General features: G+C 40.9%; 1 protein-coding gene across 6 annotated transcripts in view; it reads left to right on the plus strand.

Moving 5' to 3' along the window:
- Window positions 1-18,330, plus strand: part of LOC103394159 (focal adhesion kinase 1-like) — a 44,042-nt gene that overhangs the window by 20,181 nt on the left and 5,531 nt on the right. For 3 of the 6 annotated variants that reach the window (XM_025065013.1, XM_025065015.1, XM_025065011.1), the window contains 24 exons: window positions 10-97; window positions 325-404; window positions 723-785; window positions 2,498-2,552; window positions 5,058-5,198; window positions 5,392-5,469; window positions 5,585-5,692; window positions 5,881-5,998; window positions 6,275-6,305; window positions 7,137-7,201; window positions 7,515-7,601; window positions 9,093-9,110; window positions 11,595-11,651; window positions 13,462-13,559; window positions 13,659-13,743; window positions 13,845-13,945; window positions 14,137-14,252; window positions 14,388-14,488; window positions 14,816-14,905; window positions 15,048-15,252; window positions 15,356-15,467; window positions 15,548-15,622; window positions 16,617-16,715; window positions 17,289-17,393. In XM_025065013.1, coding sequence (XP_024920781.1) covers window positions 10-97; window positions 325-404; window positions 723-785; window positions 2,498-2,552; window positions 5,058-5,198; window positions 5,392-5,469; window positions 5,585-5,692; window positions 5,881-5,998; window positions 6,275-6,305; window positions 7,137-7,201; window positions 7,515-7,601; window positions 9,093-9,110; window positions 11,595-11,651; window positions 13,462-13,559; window positions 13,659-13,743; window positions 13,845-13,945; window positions 14,137-14,252; window positions 14,388-14,488; window positions 14,816-14,905; window positions 15,048-15,252; window positions 15,356-15,467; window positions 15,548-15,622; window positions 16,617-16,715; window positions 17,289-17,393 — 2,176 coding nt within the window. Of the gene's footprint in view, window positions 1-9; window positions 98-324; window positions 405-722; window positions 786-2,497; window positions 2,553-5,057; window positions 5,199-5,391; window positions 5,470-5,584; window positions 5,693-5,880; window positions 5,999-6,274; window positions 6,306-7,136; window positions 7,202-7,514; window positions 7,602-9,092; window positions 9,111-11,306; window positions 11,488-11,594; window positions 11,652-13,461; window positions 13,560-13,658; window positions 13,744-13,844; window positions 13,946-14,136; window positions 14,253-14,387; window positions 14,489-14,815; window positions 14,906-15,047; window positions 15,253-15,355; window positions 15,468-15,547; window positions 15,623-16,616; window positions 16,716-17,288; window positions 17,394-18,330 lie in introns of those variants that run through there. The other 3 variants (XM_025065012.1, XM_025065014.1, XM_025065016.1) reach the window with 3 other exon arrangements.

The following is an 18,330-nucleotide window of genomic DNA, read 5'->3' on the forward strand; positions in this document are numbered from 1 at the left end:
TGACTGTAGGTATGAATTAAGGATTCGTTACCTTCCAAAAGGCTTCCTGCAGCAGTTTACAGAAGACAAACCTACACTCAACTACTTCTACCATCAGGTACACACACAGAGAGACACACACTCTGAAAGACACACAAACATATTTCATATTCTGCCAGTGGCCAGAACTGGGACATATGGCACTGCAGCAAGTGTGTGTGTGTGTGTGTGTGTATGTATGTTAGCCTGTGGGTAATCTCTGTCCTTGTGCCTGTGTGTATGCCTGTTTTGTCTTGAAGAAATAAATGTTTTAAAAAACATATGTTGTGTGTTTGTGTCCTGCAGGTAAAGAACGACTACATGACAGAGATCGGGGATCGAGTAGAACAAGATGTAGCTCTGAAACTGGGCTGTTTAGAAATCAGGTAAGACGTACGGTGCCGTCAGGAGTCAGCAGCGACTTAAGTCCACGTGTTCTGTTTGCAGTACACGGTGTAACTTCTGTTTCCAATTACTTTTACATTGTTAATGCTTGTCAGTGTTTATAAATAATTGTTTGGCAAAAACTACTTCTGCTACTGACGTGACTTCCTCGAACAATGTGGTCCACACTTGTGGACAAAAACCGAAACATATGTCATGAAAAGTGACGGCTCGTCGTGTCACAGATGTTTCAAAAGTGCACGATTCACTGCAGCAAATGGAGTTGACCGTGTTCTCCGTCTGTGTCCCTTTGATTCCAGGAGGTTCTTCAAAGATATGAGAGGAAACGCCTTGGATAAGAAATCCAACTACGAACTACTGGAGTGAGTGTGTTTTCTTGTGATCCAAATGAAGACCAAAATCTAACTACATCATGACAGACCCACATGGAAACATTGTGTTCTGCTGTAAAGTGTGTAAAGTGCATACTCTTGTGTGGAAACATTGTGTTCTGCTGTAAAGTGCAGTATTTCATTAGGACAAGAGTATGTTAATAATTAATACTACGTGTTTCTTCGTAATCAAAGTGTCAATTCATTGTGTAGGCACAAAGCCATTGTTGGAATGCCTTTGAATTAGCATCATGTGTTACAATATGTTCAATATTTATACTTTGGTGTTATACACTCAGAAACACTGTTAAACAACCTACCAGGTTATAGTCAGGTGTCTGCTGAAGCATTGGCCCTAAGTCATCACCATGCACAGGCACAGAGGGATTACCTGCTGCACAGGAACGTATACACATAGCTAGAGATGTAATTCAGTCTGGTATTACCCTGTGATGGATCAGACAGTATTGACCTCAAGCAGTTTAATGTGTTTTCACGACAAAAACTTGCAGCAGACGTGATGACACAAATGGTCCAAACACCAGTGGCACATTCCCACTTCACTTGTTCAGTGATGGCTGTAGTGGTGGCTGAGATCATTTTATAAATCCATTAAAAGTAATGTTTTGTTGCAGACAGGCTGAATTTCACAGTCAAAACTGCCTGGAGTTTGATGTTGCATCTTCTCTCCTCTCCACATCCACTAATGCTTGATCCTCATTCATTTTTCATCAGCTGCTCTGTTCCGTCTGCCTCAAAGGGTTGATGCACTAACAGCTCCTCTGTAGATGGAAGTTAATGAAACACTTCAACAAAGTGTGACCCTGACGAGGCCTGTGTATCCTGATCTGCCCTTTTCCCAGTAAACTCTTTTCACCGTCCAGTGGTCCAACAAGCTCTTCACACAAGAATGCACACTGTCTTTCCTCTGGCCTTGTTTTCTCCCCTTCATCCTTCTCTCTAGCTCTTGGTCTGGTTCTATTTTAAATGTGCACATCCTTTGATTCGCTTTTCAAAGTTATTCTTCTCTCCTCTGCCTTGTAGCTTCTTCTGCTGATTGTTCAAAGATGTGGTTCATCGTGTTTATATTAAAACAACATAAGGAAGGACAGGACATTTTAAATGTGCTTTTATTCCTAAACTCCACAGCCGGTACATCTCTGAATGTTTTACTTATTACACATTATTACTATCACATGTATTTGAATGCTCGTAGTTCTTTTTAGTGAGGACAGTAATAGTTTGACTTGACTGTTTTTTGACCTTTGTTGGAATAACTTGGGAAAAGAATGATGATGAAAGCAACACTCTCTCTCTTCTCCTCCTCTTTCTATCCTCCCCTCATGCTCTTTTCTCCAGAGGAGTCTAAATCATTAGCCGCTTTCCTGCGTTATCTCTTTTCATCTTTTTCTTCTCTGCGGTCTCACCCTCTCTGACTCTTCTTCCCTTCCTCTTCCCGTGTCTTTGTTTCTTTTCCCTCCTCTGCCCCGTGAAGAGATGAGACGTGTTGTGAAGTAAATACTGAGTCGTAGCTGTCTGTTTTCCGATGCTCATCTGTATCCAGCTCTTGTTACCACTCTCCCAGCAGAGGGAGGAAAGGAAGATTGCGTAGATCAGATACAGACAGCAGCGTCTGCCAATTAACATTCCTGAGTAAAATTACAGTATAATAAACATTCTTCTCGATCTGTCTCTGTTTACAGAAAAGATGTTGGTTTGAGGCGTTTTTTCCCCAAGGACCTGTTGGATTCTGTCAAGGTAAAAAAAAAAACTTCATCACTTATACTCCACTGGAACAACTCAGGGAAACAAAGTGCTTGTTTTGTCTGTATATGGTTGGGGTCAGCAAACACTTCCATGACAAAGTCCAACCACTGCCTTAGATACTTTTAAGGGTTTGTTCATACCCAGTAGAGCAGTAATTATGGAGGAGTTTCCCCCCATGTCTGAATTAAGTCTTGGTCTACTGAGCACCTACATCTTCATCACTGCAAAAAGACATCAAGTGGAATTTCCAAGGAATTCCCCCAAAAACATTGGCTGCATTGCAGTTTATTGTAAATGTGACCAATGTGTCTTAGTCAATACAACTGTTTTTTATTAACAATATTTTATATTAGTTTAATTTAGCAAATTGATTTTGACTAAATTTAGATTTAAGGTCAAATATAGGTTATGAACCAGATCAGTAACCAAGGGCCAGGGCTGGGGTTTGACACTTACTTTGTGTTAATGTTGAGTATAGTTTAGTAAAACCTTTGACAGATTTTGTCTTTGATTTCATTTCTGCTCGTGTTAAAAACTGCGACGAGCGTCTGTCAGTGATACATTTACGGCACGCGTTGAAGGGGAGGCTCTCTGTGCTTGTGTGTGTGAAAGAAAGGACCACTGACCCAAAGAGGTCCTGATGTCAGCAGGCGGGCGGACAGATGCTCTGCTGAGAGAGAAAAACTGAGAGCGACCCCCGGGTCAGGTTTAAACCCACTTTTTCTTCTTCACAATAAGGGAGGGGGAGGCGACAATGTGCATCCTCTATAGGGCCCCGCCTCACCCCCAGCCCTGCCTGTTAAGCCCAGATGCCCCCCTCCATCAGCTGTCTGTCTTATTTCTGATGTCAGTTTAATAGTCGTGACGATGCTCCAGTAAAAAAATTTATGTTCCTCTAATAATTATTGATTATGTTTTGTTTTAGCATTAGGTGAAAAGCAGATGTTTTAATGTTTATTACACTACAGGTCTGACACATCTGCTGCTCGCTCTGTTGCACACATGCATGGTCTTGTGTGTACGTGTGAGTGTGTGTGTGTGTGTGTAAAAACGACAGAAAGACGGAGACAGGGAGGGAAAAAAAGAGAGCACAGCTGCCATTTATGTTGCTGTCATTCACTGTGGTGAAAGAGAATAGTTGACATTTAATGGGATTATTTTCTCTCAATGGACTCGACTCGCGCTCACACGCACATGCACACGCACACGCACACAGGAAAGCACACTTGTACACATATAGAGGAGCAGATGGCTGTGGTAGTAAACAGTGACTGATGAGTGCAGTTATATAGAGCAGAGTCTGTTCATTTATATTGACATCGCTGGACATGAGGTTTAGTAAAAATAACCAAAGTTTATTAATATATTCAGAGTCTGCAGCTTATTTCAACTTAAAAAAATATGAAATATCTTGAAGATCAGAGTCCAAAAATAGGATTTGAAGTTTGAGGGATGGTGAAAATCACTCAGTAATTCGTATATATATAATTCACATTTTACTGCAGCAATATCATCAATCATTCTTCTTTAGGTGAGACTAGTCCTGCCCTGTTAGAGAAATTGGGTCACAACTGTTTGCATTGTTCAAAAAGTGGGTCCTTGAATAAAAAACGGTTTTGGAAACACGGCTCTGCAGCCTTACAGCTCCATTAATGACCTGAATTTGATGCTCAACAACATGTTCTTTTTTTCAAGTCTAGTTGTTAATCTCTAAATCTGCTCTAATCTTAGTTTAATCTACGTATATATAGATCAACTTTTGTGAAAATGTTCCTTTACTTCTATATGGAGTGTATGTAATTTTAAACTCTTTGCTGTACTTTAAATGTTGCTTATACTCCATATTATAAAACTCTATATTATAACAGAGATGTCTGGGTCAAACGGTTGTTTATTAAATCACAAAGCAAGTGCTGTAGGATCAGTTATTGAGGGTAAAGGCTGGCTTACTGTGTCTGTATTATTTGTGTCTGTGTGTGTGTGTGTTTATGTTCGAGGATGGATTTTGTTTCCCATCTGTCTTCTCTTGTGACATAGCACATAAATCAGGTGGGAACGTGTGAGTGTTGCTCTTGCAGGGACAACATTGCTGCTGCTGCTGCCGCTGCTGCTGCTGCAGTGAATATCTCTACAATCTCTCTACACCTGGTGTTAAATGACTTCAGTTACTGTATAAATGAATGGGCACGTGGCCTTTGACGGTAAATTGAGTGGTAAATAACTGAGCCAACGTGTCTCTGTTAAGATATTGATCTGGTCTGAAAGTGGCCCCCACACAGAAGTGCTGAGGTCAATTTGATTAATGGCTCCGCACAGGACTAACAGTCGATCAATGTCTCCTGCTCTTAGAGCCCGTGTCACTCTGGGTCCACAGAGACCAAAACACGCACACACACCTTCCCAGCTGTCAGACCCAGAAAAAAAATTTACAATATGAAACTTTAAAAAAAGTCTTTTAAATCCTTGTGCCTCTTGTATTTCCCTTGTCCCCTACAGGCTAAAACTCTCCGTAAGTTGATCCAGCAGACGTTTAAGCAGGTAGCCAATCTGAACGACGAGGAGTGCATCCTGAAGTTCTTGGAGATCCTGGCACCAGTCTACCGCTACGACAAGGAGTGCTTCAAATGTGCCCTTGGGGTATGTTTTTACATCTGAGGTACTTCTTTAAGTCTCTGCGCGTTCTCAAGCTGTGGTTTGTTGTACAAGGGCGACCCCCTTTGGTGGCATTAGGTATTGCGTGTGTCAAGAAACTACCACGCTGAGAGTTTTTTAAGGTAAAAAATAAAAGTGAATTGATGTCATTTTCTCTATTTTATTTGCATCACAACAGTCCAGTTGGGTGATTCAGGTGGAGCTGGCCATCGGGCCAGAGGATGGGATCAGCTACCTCACCGACAAGGGGTCCACGGTGAGTCGGGTCTAGAAACACACGTAAAGAGGCAGCATTAACAAATCACGTCACGTTAACTTGGTTTGATTTTGACCTTTCCCTCTGCTCCTCTGTTTGTGTGTTTTTACTGCAGCCCACACATTTAGCCAACTTCAACCAGGTCCAGTCCATTCAGTACTCCTGTATGGAGGAGAAGGAGAGGAAAGGCATGTTGCAGCTCAACGTAGCTGGAGCTCCTGAGGTACTGTCTCACTGTCTCTATGTCTTATAGACTGTACTATGTACAGAGATTTTAAAATTGGGGCACCCCCCCGCCCTCAGTTTAAAGGCAATATTTGTTTCACCTAAAGAATCAGGACTTAAAATTATCACTGAGCCTCTGTTGAGGACATTTTTACATGTGCTGTGTTTCATCTCATCCCTGTCCAGCCGCTCACAGTTACAACTGTGTCTCTCAACACCGCGGAAAACATGGCCGACTTGATCGATGGTTATTGTCGTCTCGCTTCTATGCAAACTCACTCCTTTATTGTTCGAGTTCAGAAAGGTATGAGACCCCTGTACACATTTGTATACTTTATTAACACAGGAAAAAAAAAAGTCATGTTCACATGTTAACATCTGGATGTATATTTTTACATCAAACATTTACAGATGAAAAATATAGTTTTATTGAACTGATGTAAATTAACCCGCTATACTTTGTCTGAAGAAAAACTAAAAAAAAAGCATTTTTTTCTTGTTGAAAAATACATGTATGTATGTGTGCTCCTGCCTGATATTTTAGTGGTTTCTCATGATCATGTGTGCTTTTGTCCTCTAGAGGGAGAGAGAGCGCTTCCATCCATCCCTAAGTAAGTTTCAATATTTACTGTTGTTTTGTTGTTCTCAATAAGGAATAACTGTAAAGTTGTTCTTTCTGATAAAATCATATTTGTGCAAAAAATACTTGTTTTTGTTCCAATATTTTATGAATATATATTAACTAAATACAACCAGGCATATGATCAAGTCCACTGTTCCCTCAAAATACACAGATGTACAAAGACAAACACACTGAGCCCCAGTGCTGCTCTGCTCTGCTGTGTTCTGGCTCAGTGCCATCAGACTCTTAAAAAGATTTACAGCGAAAACACTGTGACGTTAGGGCAGAGATAGTTGTGTTTGTTTTAACTGTAAGAGCAGCAGCCTGGACGCAGCGTGCCGGCCGTTTGAGACTCAGACTGTTATGCTCACTTTCGATGGCTTGACTTAAATCGTTTTCTTTCTTTCTTTCTTTTCTTCTTTTTTTCCCTTCTTCTCTCAGTCCGTCTCTGCTCAAAAAAGGAGATATGTTTTAGGAACCAAATATTTTCCACTCAGGGTTTTTGCGCTCCCTACAAATCCCCTCCCTTTGCTCCCTGCCTCTCCTTTTTTTCTCTCTCTGCCTGTTGTGGTCTCTGATGAAAAGATGTTAGTAGAAGGGGAAAGAGACACAGCAGAGGCGGAGAGATAATTGAAGCAACACACTTTAGTGAACTGGGAGTCGTAGCTGCTTGTGCTGCTTTCTGCTACACTACGGCCAATGTAAATAACAATTCCCCCCAAAAAAGGTCTAATGCTGGAAATAACTCGTTTACTTTAATTAATCACTGGTATGTGTGTTTGTTTGTTTTTTATTTTATTTGTTTTCTTCACTTTTTTAGACTTTCTAACAATGAGAAAAAGTTGGAAGCAGTCAGGAGTGGAGTGAGGGCAATCTCCGTCTCAGGTAAGATAAAAACCCCAAAACAAACAGTCTGGTTTAGGCTTGATTTGATTCCAGTGCGTCTTTCTGTCTGTCCTCCATCTGTTTTTTCCTCTCAGATGTTTTTTTTTCTTCTCATATCTCATTTGTTTTCTGTTGAGACAGCTCTTCTTCTTTCTTTCTCTTCTGTTTCTGTTTGTTTACTTCCTCACTCCTCCTCCCCATCTCTTCCTCTCCACCACCACCACACTCCCTACGCTCGCTGTCATCCATTCACTGAGTTTTCTTCACTCACACCCTGGTCCTTCTGTTTCTGCCGCCTTCTCATTGGTTGAAGACTCGGTGACATCCACACCTCCTAAACCAACCAAGGCACGGCGTTTCCTCCTCCCCTTTGTCTTCTGTTCAGATTCGCCACCCAACGGTATCTTCAGCTCTCACTGTGTGTCCACCAATTTCTGATATGTGAGAATAATAGTTGTTATATGTAGTTTACTGGCTAGTTAATATGTGATCTGAGATTTTTCACATATTTATGTTATATTTGGATTGTTTTGAAAAGAAGGAGCTACTTAATCAATGATCTCTTCTACTAACCTGTTTGTTGATGTAATTAAAAAATGCAGTTAAACTCCTATAACTAGCACTGCTTTAATCTAAGTCAATGTGGAGCTAAAGGCATACAAAAAGAACTATAACTAGCACTGCTTTAATCTAAGTTAATGTGGAGTTAAAGGCATACAAAAAGATGATTGTTGAGATGGTTGTTTGAGGAAGACAAAATAATGTGACTCCAGAACATCCCTGCTCCTGCCTGCTCCTCTGACAGACACATGCCCACGTTTGGTTATTTTTAATCATTCTTTTCACATTTCAAAGAGGCGGTGTTTCATTTGTAGTACACAGAGGGATCCTCTGTTCATTAGGAGATTTTAATTAAACCACTGAGTATTTTTTCAGTATCCACTAACCGACCTCTATGAGCTCCAGTTGTACTGTTCTGTATATATAATGAGGATGAGCAGAAAGATTTTTTTTCTTTTGAAGAAACTCTGTCCTTCTTCATACTCTGTGTCCTGCGCTACGACTTGTCATCTGAAGTGGGTCAGAACTTGCCCTCGTGTCTCCATCTGTGGCTTTGGCAGCATCAGTCAGTCGCTCTGAAGATTGTTGGGGCTGGTGCTGGGTAAAAGTCACAGAAATGTTAACCTTTTCCTGCCTCAGGCCTATGTGCTAATAGGAGAGTAAGGAAATTGATATAAATTGGTCATTTCTAGTTATAAATAGTGTTGTACTAATACCATATTTTTACAAGTTCAAGTACTTTCATTTGAGTACCTGCTAGTACTGGTACTGAAACTGATTTTGGGTCTCAATAAATATGGAACACAGTTCCAAAAAGAAAACAAATACTTTTGCATTTAATAAAGTCTCACTCTTATCACATACAGACAATACTGTATATAAATAAAAAAATAAAGATGAAAAAATAGAAAATGCACTTCTGATGTAAAGGTGAAACTTTTGTTATTGGCAGTAAATTAAAATTGTAATTTGTGGTTCCGGCAATAGAGATTCTAAGTGAATTAGATGCAGCCATACAACCAGCATGGACACAGTCACACGGTGCCAGGGCGACTTTGCACGCAGCTTCATTTTAACAGATGCTTTTCTCTTGCATATATTTATATTTCTGACATTAAAACAAATTCTTAACGCTCATTTTTCTGCTGGAGATGTGTTGGATCTAAACTAACTGCTCGGCGACTGTTTGGCTTTGCAGATTCTACCACAACTCCCACGTCGTTTCAGAGCTTTTTATTTGCTAACCTCTCCTCTTTCTCCCTCTCTTACACTCCTTCTTCTCCTTCTTCTCTGCTGTCGTGCTTCCTGCATGCTCTCCTGGACTCTGCAGAAGATCTTAGCGGGGATGGTAAAGTTACACTATTGTTTCCTTTTGTCCGTGTGTGTGTGTGTTTCCTTCTTTCTTGTCCTGCTTCACCATCGTCCAGTTCCCACCTGGTACAGAGCAGTGTGTGTTTCCACAGCATATGTGTGGGTAGATGTTCATGCCTGCATTCCTCTGTCTTTAACCAAAGCTTTATTTGAATGTGTGGTCTATTATGTAATATACTGCAGTGATTTAGCCCAATGTGTTGTCCATCATGTTTCACTTACTGGAAACATGAATCCATCAACATTCGCTTTAATGGGCATGACATTTTTTCAAGTAGCTACAGTGGCTTACTGTTTATTGTGTTTTTGAATGTTTGTGTTTTTATATCGGTGTCTGTTTCCGATTTTTTTTTTCAAAGCGGATGACCACCAAATTTAAAATATGTCTTTGTTTGACCGCAGGATGAACACAAAAAAGCACAACTTGTAAATTGAGCAATATTTCTCTTTAAGGGAATTTCTCCAAACCCTTTCTCTTTGTCCGCACACAGAACACACACACGCACGCACACATACAAAGTGATGGAGGGAGAGGTTTGCTGGATAAGTGCACGGTGCATTCCTGACTATAATGGGCTAACTAGATCTCACACACACACACACACAGAGAGACTGGGAGCAGAAGGGGACAGAGTGAGATCAGTAAAACCTAAAGCCAATCTTCGATGGAGAAAAAAATAAAATAAAACCACAGTGCAGTAGCAACAATGTGCTACTAGTAAAAATGATTCGATGCAAAAACAGTGAATAATATGTGTCTTATTGAAGTAAATCAGCCGTTACAGAGCAAATAATATGGCACAAAATTGTCATCACATGGAAGCAGTGACTGGGAAAAACACTAATTAGAAAGGCCTGATGAGAGTTGGACAAAAACTCTGACCTCTGACCTTTGGGTTGGTTCTGTTATTATTACCAGCGACTGTTTGTTTTCTAACCCCTTAGCAGTCGGATGTTGTTGACACCGTGGACCAAAGTCAAGCTGATAATTCCCTTCACTTTGACAAAAAAGGCTCTTCCCCTTTGAATAACCAGATCCCCATTACTACCATCTGAAATATAGCCCCAGACCATCACAGAGCCTCTAGAGTGCAGCACTGAAGGTTATAAACCCCTTTGTTTGAGTTCAGCTCCACATGAGATATGTTTTTTGGCTCACAGCCTTGCCTTTAGAACACTGGTTCCCAAACTTCTTCTGCAGCGCTGCCCTTTTGTAGACAGAGCTATCGTTGAGCCCCTCCAGGCCGACAGAGCTATGGCCTCAAATTCTCCACTGAGCTTCCTACAAAACTGCTATTCTCACTGAACAATTATAAATTACTGTGATTTCCCGACCGGGGTTAAAACTACTTTGTCACTCTGCATCCCCCCTCGATCCCCACTTTATTGTTTTAACATTGAGAGAACAGTTGTTGCCAAAAGACTCTGGAGAATCACTGCCGAGGTCGGACCTCTGGGAAGGGTCACGCGTTAAAACCTGAGATTAATTGACACTGGCCGTCCTCCAGTGTGTGCCTCAGGAGAGCGCCCTCCAGCTGATTCTACATGTCTGGAATATTCTTAAGAAAACTGGCCAAAAAACTTAAAATTTCTGATCACTTTGGGGCTGTATTTCCACACAGCTCCGTGAATCCTAAGCAGAGCGGTAAAGAAAGGGAGGGTGTTGTAGGACAGCAGATGTTTGACTCTGGTTTCCAACAGCTGAGTCTGCACACTGATTTTATTTTAAACACCACCATCTGCTCTGGATACACTCGGTCCATCTTTCTCTCTCTGTCCTCATCTTCCTGGCTGTCTCCTCTCTCTCTCCACTCTCTTCCTCTGCCTGTCTCTTTAATTCTGTGTTCGGTTGATCTTTAAATGCTGCCATCTGCTCACAGGCCACACTATTTCTTCCTCCTCTTTTTCTCCTTGTTTCTCTCTTTGGCCTCCTCTCCCCTTCATATCTTGATCTTCTTCTTCTTCCTCCACTCATCTCCTTTAAACTTTCTGTCTTAGTTTCCGTCCCCTGCGCAGCGGCTCCCTGCACCCCAGCTGCTCTCACACAGGCAGATATGCACAACACATGCTCAGCTGACATTCTCCGCCAAGTGTGTGTGTGTGCTGTTTAAAAGAGAGAGGTGGAAGAGAGAGAGAGAGAAAGAGAGAGAGAGAGAGAGAGAGAGAGAGAGAGAGAGAGAGCAGCTACGTGGGTGCTGCTGTGCAGAAGTTGTCAAAACCAAGTTAGTTTTAAGACTTAGCTGCTTCATGGTAACACATTTTGTGGAGGTTTTTTTTTTTTTAATCTTTTTTTTTTTTTGCTGCACAAGTTTGACTGTTCTTGGGAATTTCCATACAGTAGTGGACGTAGCTGAGTTGAGTTGTCTGTTCTCTGACTCTGTGTTGTTTTAACCATCAGTGTGTTTACCCTGGTTTCATTTGGCTTCTACTTCGCACCTACAGTGTTTCATTGTTTCCACAGAAACAGACGACTATGCCGAGATAGTGGATGAAGAGGACACGTACACCATGCCTTCCAGTAAGTCACCACTTTTTAAGTCATTTATTTCAGCTCTAACACAAGTACAAATATGGAAGTTCTGTTCGTGTACACTGTTTTATTTCACCGTCAAAGGCTGGTGCTTTTGAGCAAAAGAGTGATTTTCCGCCTGCTTTCTAATAAAAACAAGCTCAGTGTGAATGTTTTCCAAGAACACGCTCATAAAAGTCAGTCAGAAAAGCTGAAGTGAAACGCGGTGAGTTTACAGCAGCGGTTACCATCATTCACTGTTACTGTCTAAAAGAACAGCTTATACGCTGGATGACCATGTGGTCCAGTAAGACGCAGTACCTCAGTCCTGTACGTTCACTCGTACACAGTAACTAAAGTTACTCTCGTCTGTGACTGTTACAAATTAGCGATCTCCTGGATTCAAGAGGAGACTGTGGACAGAGTCAGTCTTTCCACCGTCCTCCTCTATCTTCCCCTGTCTCGCTTTATTTGTCCAGCAAATAGTTTTTTTTTTGTTCCCCCAGCAGCAGACTTCCTCTCAACACACATCTGACATATTTCCCTGGTCTCTGTGACAGAGTGTTTTCTGGCTGCTACATGGGGCAAAAATGATCAAGTGGTAGAAACAGTTCGTTCCTTGTCATTAACTATGAACTAATTTCACAGAAGTCAGTTTTCTGTACCTGAACATGCAAGTGTGTGATTTCTGAGCTATTTTCAGTCATAAAACATCTGCCTGGCTCTTCCCCCTCTTTACCTCTTCTTCTTCCTCTTTCTCCCACTGCCAACACAGTGAGCTATGGAGTAGTTGAAGGTAAAACTGCCTGTCTCTGTTTTCTCTGTCCAACCCAAAAAACCTTTATTCTTTTTTTTTTGTTGAAGATTTGGATTTACTTTACTTTGCCAGGAACTGCAAAATCTTAGGAACACATCTGCGGCGAGACGTTAATTTAATCCAAACAGTCATTGCGAAAATCGACTGTATCTGAACAACTGTTTATTCTCGATGTAGAAACATAAAAAAAAAAAAAGCTAATTCTTGGCAAAGGAAAATAAATGCAGACTCCAAGAATGTAATGTCCAGTCTGTTGCCGACTTGTGATTGTTGGTGGTTGGAGGTTTTTTTTTGCAGAGTGCAGTTTATTTGGATCTGGTGTTGACAGTAAAGTGAAGAGCCAATCCAAAAACAGTGTAGACTCTGCTTTGTGTACAGGGTCTGTGTCGTTTTTGTGGCCTTTTCAACGAGGCAGAAATATTTATTACGCACTGACAACAAATTAGTTAAATCCAGGCAACGTACTATAACTGTGTATACAGTCTCAGCTGCTGAGCACAGACTGCACTTCAGATCCAGTGCATCTGTTTACATATGAAGGGGCCTAGTAATCTGCAGCCACTCTCAGGTTTCTGGTCCTCACTGTTAGTCCCTCTGTAAAGGAGCCAAGTCTACGCTGACCTTTTTCTTCCAGCTTAGTCAAGCGGTCTCTAATGTTAACATCTACAAAGCACTTAAGGTTATTACCTCAATTAATTATTAAGGCTCTGACTTGGAGTTAAATTATTATATTATTGGTCAGAAGTGCTTGTTTATGTGTTTTCCTGCTGCTCTAAGTCATAAAGTTTGTGAAGTGGAGTCACAGTTTCAGTTTGCTGTGTGTGTCTGTCTGTATGTATGTGTGTGTGTTGCTTTAGGATGTAGATGTTCACCAAACCATTGGATTAGAGTTAGATGAAAAAGACATAAAGTCATCGAATTTGAAAACTTTTTAAATGTTTGAGTAACTTACATGGTGTATATTCTCTCACCCTCACTCTGTACTTTTCTGTTGCTGTTCAGCCCGGGACTATGAGATCCAGAGGGACAGGATAGAGTTGGGTCGCTGCATCGGCGAGGGTCAGTTTGGAGATGTGCACCAAGGAGTTTACAACAGCCCGGTACGTAGAACAACAGGCGTGTCTCAAGACTAATGCAGACCACCGTATAGTCCTGTCAGAGGAATAATGTTCAAATGTATTTTACATTGTCTCCTGCAGGACAAACCAGGGCTGCCTGTCGCCATTAAAACCTGTAAGAACTGCACTTCAGACAGTGTCAGAGAAAAGTTCCTCCAGGAAGCACGTAAGACCAGTGTTGTGTGTGTGTGAGTCATGAGAAAACTGTGACTCACCCTGTACCTCCTGTGACCCGTGTGTTAATGTGCTGCTGTGTTTCCCCTACAGTGACGATGCGTCAGTTCGACCACCCTCACATTGTTAAGCTTATCGGCGTGATTACAGAGAACCCGGTGTGGATCATCATGGAGCTCTGTACGCTCGGAGAGGTGAGCTCATGCTCTCGATTTTATAAAACTTGCTGTTCATCAATGGCAGTGCCTTGAAAATAACCTAAATTCAAGTATAAAATAGTCGGCCATTTATAGTACAAATATACATCATATCAAATACTTGAATAAAAAATAAATAAAAAAGATTTCTGAGTAAAGTTCCCTGTGTTTTTGTTTCTCGTCTGCAGCTGCGTTCATTCCTTCAGGTGAGGAAGTACAGCCTGGACCTGGCCTCCCTCATTCTGTTTGCCTATCAGCTCAGTACAGCGCTGGCCTATCTGGAGAGCAAACGCTTCGTACACAGGTAAACATGAGCAGGACAGAGACTGTCTCTGGATTAGGATTATATTGATGTAATGATGGTCATTTTACACCTGGTAATCTGTTCGGTTCCAAACATGCAACACTGATAACAACAACTGTCATTTTTGTCTCACAGAGACATTGCAGCCCGTAATGTCCTGGTCTCGTCAGTGGACTGTGTGATGCTGGGGGACTTTGGTCTGTCACGATACATGGAGGACAGTTCCTACTACAAAGGTAAAAAAAAAAACGCTGACACTTGAAAATGTAAAAATAAAAAACACGATCTCCTCACTGATCACTGAACTCCTCTTTAGGCAGATAATGCCAGCGACATTGGTTCCTAGTACCTTGAGCTTTTACCACCATCTACCGGTGAAACTAGGCAACTGCAGTCTCCTGGCAGCCATTTCTTACATGAAATGGATTTAGTTAAACGTTACTTTATTTGTAAATACTGTCTGTAAAGTTCACCGAATTTTCAAAATTTGCACTGTAATATGTGGATATGACTGGAGTTATTCAGTGTTCAGTGCTCATGTGTGTGTGTAATCTCTGCTTCAGCATCCAAAGGCAAACTTCCCATTAAATGGATGGCACCCGAATCCATCAACTTCAGAAGGTTCACATCAGCCAGTGACGTCTGGATGTTTGGTAAGAAGGCATGACTTTCACGCCGTCACTGAAATTCTTTGTTTTCATCAATAAAAATGACCAAACTTGGTCATTTTCTTTAATTTGTCTTAGTGTCTTTGTCAGTGAAACCTGACTTGAAACTGTTTTCTGGATTCTTCAGGCGTCTGCATGTGGGAGATCTTGATGTACGGCATCAAGCCCTTCCAGGGAGTGAAGAACAACGACGTGATTGGTCGGATAGAGAATGGCGAGCGTCTGGCCATGCCTCCTCAGTGTCCGCCCACCCTCTACAGTTTGATGACAAAGTGCTGGTCATATGATCCGAGCAAGAGGCCGAGGTTTACCGAACTGAAGACACAGCTCAGGTAACACTGATATATTTTAGTATTCTTATGTTATTAACATGTGTGCTCACACTGTTGTGTTTGACTAAATCTGTGTTGTTCTTTGTATGTCTACATCGTATAGCACCATTTTGGAGGAGGAGAAACTCCAGCAGGAGGAGAGACTAAGAATGGAAATGAGAAGACAAATCACAGTTTCATGGGATTCAGGAGGTCCAGATGAAGCACCGCCTAAAGTAGGACTTTTATATCTACTGTCAGAGTTTTTTTTGTTTGGGCTTAAACTTTAACATCTCACGTCTCTTTCTGTTTGTAGCCCAGTAGACCAGGTTACCCCAGTCCTCGCTCCAGTGAAGGCTTCTTCTCCAGTCCGCAGCACAACCACTTCCAGGTATAAGAACATTCACTTAAATAGGCATTTTACTGTAGTGTTAGTGTAACCTTTGTGAACCTCCTTAGGGCTTGGTCTCACTAGGAAGGTATTTAAAAAAGTCAAAAACAGAATTAAGTAAGACAAATTAGTTAAGGAGCAAATAAAAATATTAAGTAAGACAAATTAGTTAAGGAGCTGGTGAAAAACAAATAAAAAATAGTTTTCTAAATATATACTGTACATATATATATGTGTGTGTGTGTGTGTATATGTGTGTGTGTGTAATTCTTTTGGCCTTAGTAATGTTTCCAGATTGAACTCTATTACATGGCGAAGACAGAACAAAGAGTTTTGTGTCGTACACGTGAGAGAAAAGGAGAGAAACGATGAGTTCACTTATTCCTCTCCTCATAAACTGAGCAGACAGCAGGCATTTCCTGCAGCACCACACACACATACACACACAGACACACACTGATCCTCTTTTTATGGTTCTGGGCTACTCTCTCTTTTACCCATTTATGGGGTTTACAATATTAACCCATGTGATATGTGAGCTTAATAAAGTTCTATCAATATTTGAATATAATACTATAAAATATAAGGTGGTATAGCATGTCTGGTGGAGGAAATCTTTTGAGTATTTTATATCAGCTATATTGATGGTTTTACAATTTTCTGTCTAATCTTCCTATAGTTGAAAATATATAGTTTGATTTATATGAAGGAAAACAAAACATAATTTCAACACTTGATTTCCTGTCTCTGCCCATGAGCAGAGCTCAGGTGGTAGGTTTTTACATTTTCCACTCTGGTTGGGCTACAAATCCAGCTCTGTGCCATATTCAGATTCCAACCCTGTCATTCAAGTATTATAGTGTAAAACTATTTTAGTTTACAATAAAATTTTGCTTCAAACAGAAGCCATGAAAACTATGGCGATGAGAGAGCGTCTGAAATGCAACATTCTTTTTAATGACATGTCTCTTTTTATTTACTTATTCACTTCCAGTCCTCAGCCCACGGTGGCGTTGGAGGCAGTTTCCCTCCTGGAGAGTCCTGGAATCAGCACAGACCTGAACACACTGCTCTGTGGAGCCCTAACATGGAGGTATGAACACATACGCATGCACAAACATGTTGACATCTAATGCTAGCTACAACTTTAGGTCAGGCAGAAAAATAAAAAGTAATGAAGTTAGCTTGAAAATCTAAATATCAGCTAATATACACATACCTTAGTCATTCTATGTCTGTAATCGAACCAGGCAACCGTCAGTGTACCATATTTATCACTGAAACACAAATGTCATAATTCCTTCAGCTCTGTATTTATTACATCTTGATTAAACAGCAGGTTAGTTCATAATATCATATTTCTGGCACATTGACCAAACGCCGCAGTTGTTTTTTTCCCAGCAGACCACAGCGCGAGGATAAAGTGTCAGTGGTCGGGGAAACATCCACTCAGTCCTCAGATGTATTTTAATTTCATGAGCTTATGTTTGTTAGACGACAGCTTAATCAATCATTTCCCGGGCCAAATAGGATGATTAATGTAATTCATTAGCTTCCCGCTAATGTAATATTTTTATGCTTCTAGTCAAAAATCTGAAAGAGTTGCTTCTCTGTAAAAATATTTCTGAAAGCAGCTGGTTTATTTTTTTCCTTTTCTTCTCATCAGGAGAGTGGATGTGTAGGCCAGGTACTGATGGAGGAGAGGCTGATGATGCAGCAGCAGCAGATGGAGGACGACCAGCGGTGGCTGGAGCAGGAGGAGAGCTTCATGGTAACACACACAAAATCAATTCTTTCTGTCAACATTTTCTGTCATACAAGAAAAAAAACATCAGACACTTCTGCTCTAGTACTTCCTGTTTCTGTTTTGGGAACAAAAATCAGTCACACTGTTTCATTCAGCTTCTCATTCATAACTGGGGAAACCCCTCACTCCCTGGTTCTGGTTTTAGTTCACAGTATGACCCCCCTGCAGGGGGTGCTACAAACACATTTTTAACACCTTTAATTTTCAGCTAAAGACTAAAATTGGGGAAATACACGATGGATATTATTATTATTATAATATTAATATAACTAGTTGCTGCAGCCGTTGATAAAATACAGTAATTCTGTGAATTCAAATGTCCATTAGAGATGGCATCTTGGCTTAACTTTTTGCTATTAAGCAAAGCCCAAACCAAAAAGAGAAAAGAGACTGGAAATATACTGACAAAACAACAAGAAAATGTCCCAGTCTCCTGGGGAAATAAAAAGAATAAATAAGTCTAAAAAAGTCACATAAATCCAAACAACTGTTGTAAAAATGTCTAAATCCTTTGCTGCCACCACTGGAAGTCCAGTCCATTCAAAACAACACATATCTGATGTGGGACACACTGCTTTGGTTTGTACTTTTTCCACCCAGTAAAAAGACATTTGGCCGTGCTGTTGCTGCCAGAAGAGCTTAAAAAATATCTCTTTCAGATATTTGAACTGGCTCTGCTGTGGTTGATTTATCCCATCAGTCACAAAGACGCAGCCAAATCACTGCCTCGGCAAAAACAAATCTGTTTTTCTCCTCATGACTTCACGGGCTGTTTTTATATCTCAGGACAGAGAAGGTAGAGAGGTGGGACAAGGATAATGAATGTCATTATAAAAAAGTTTTCTTTCTTTAAAAAAATCACTTGCTCACAATTGGATGTGTTGAAACTTCTACATTTCAG

Source organism: Cynoglossus semilaevis, chromosome 18 (genome assembly GCF_000523025.1).
Source record: "Cynoglossus semilaevis isolate Cse_v1.0 chromosome 18, Cse_v1.0, whole genome shotgun sequence".
Classification (NCBI taxonomy): domain Eukaryota; kingdom Metazoa; phylum Chordata; class Actinopteri; order Pleuronectiformes; family Cynoglossidae; genus Cynoglossus; species Cynoglossus semilaevis.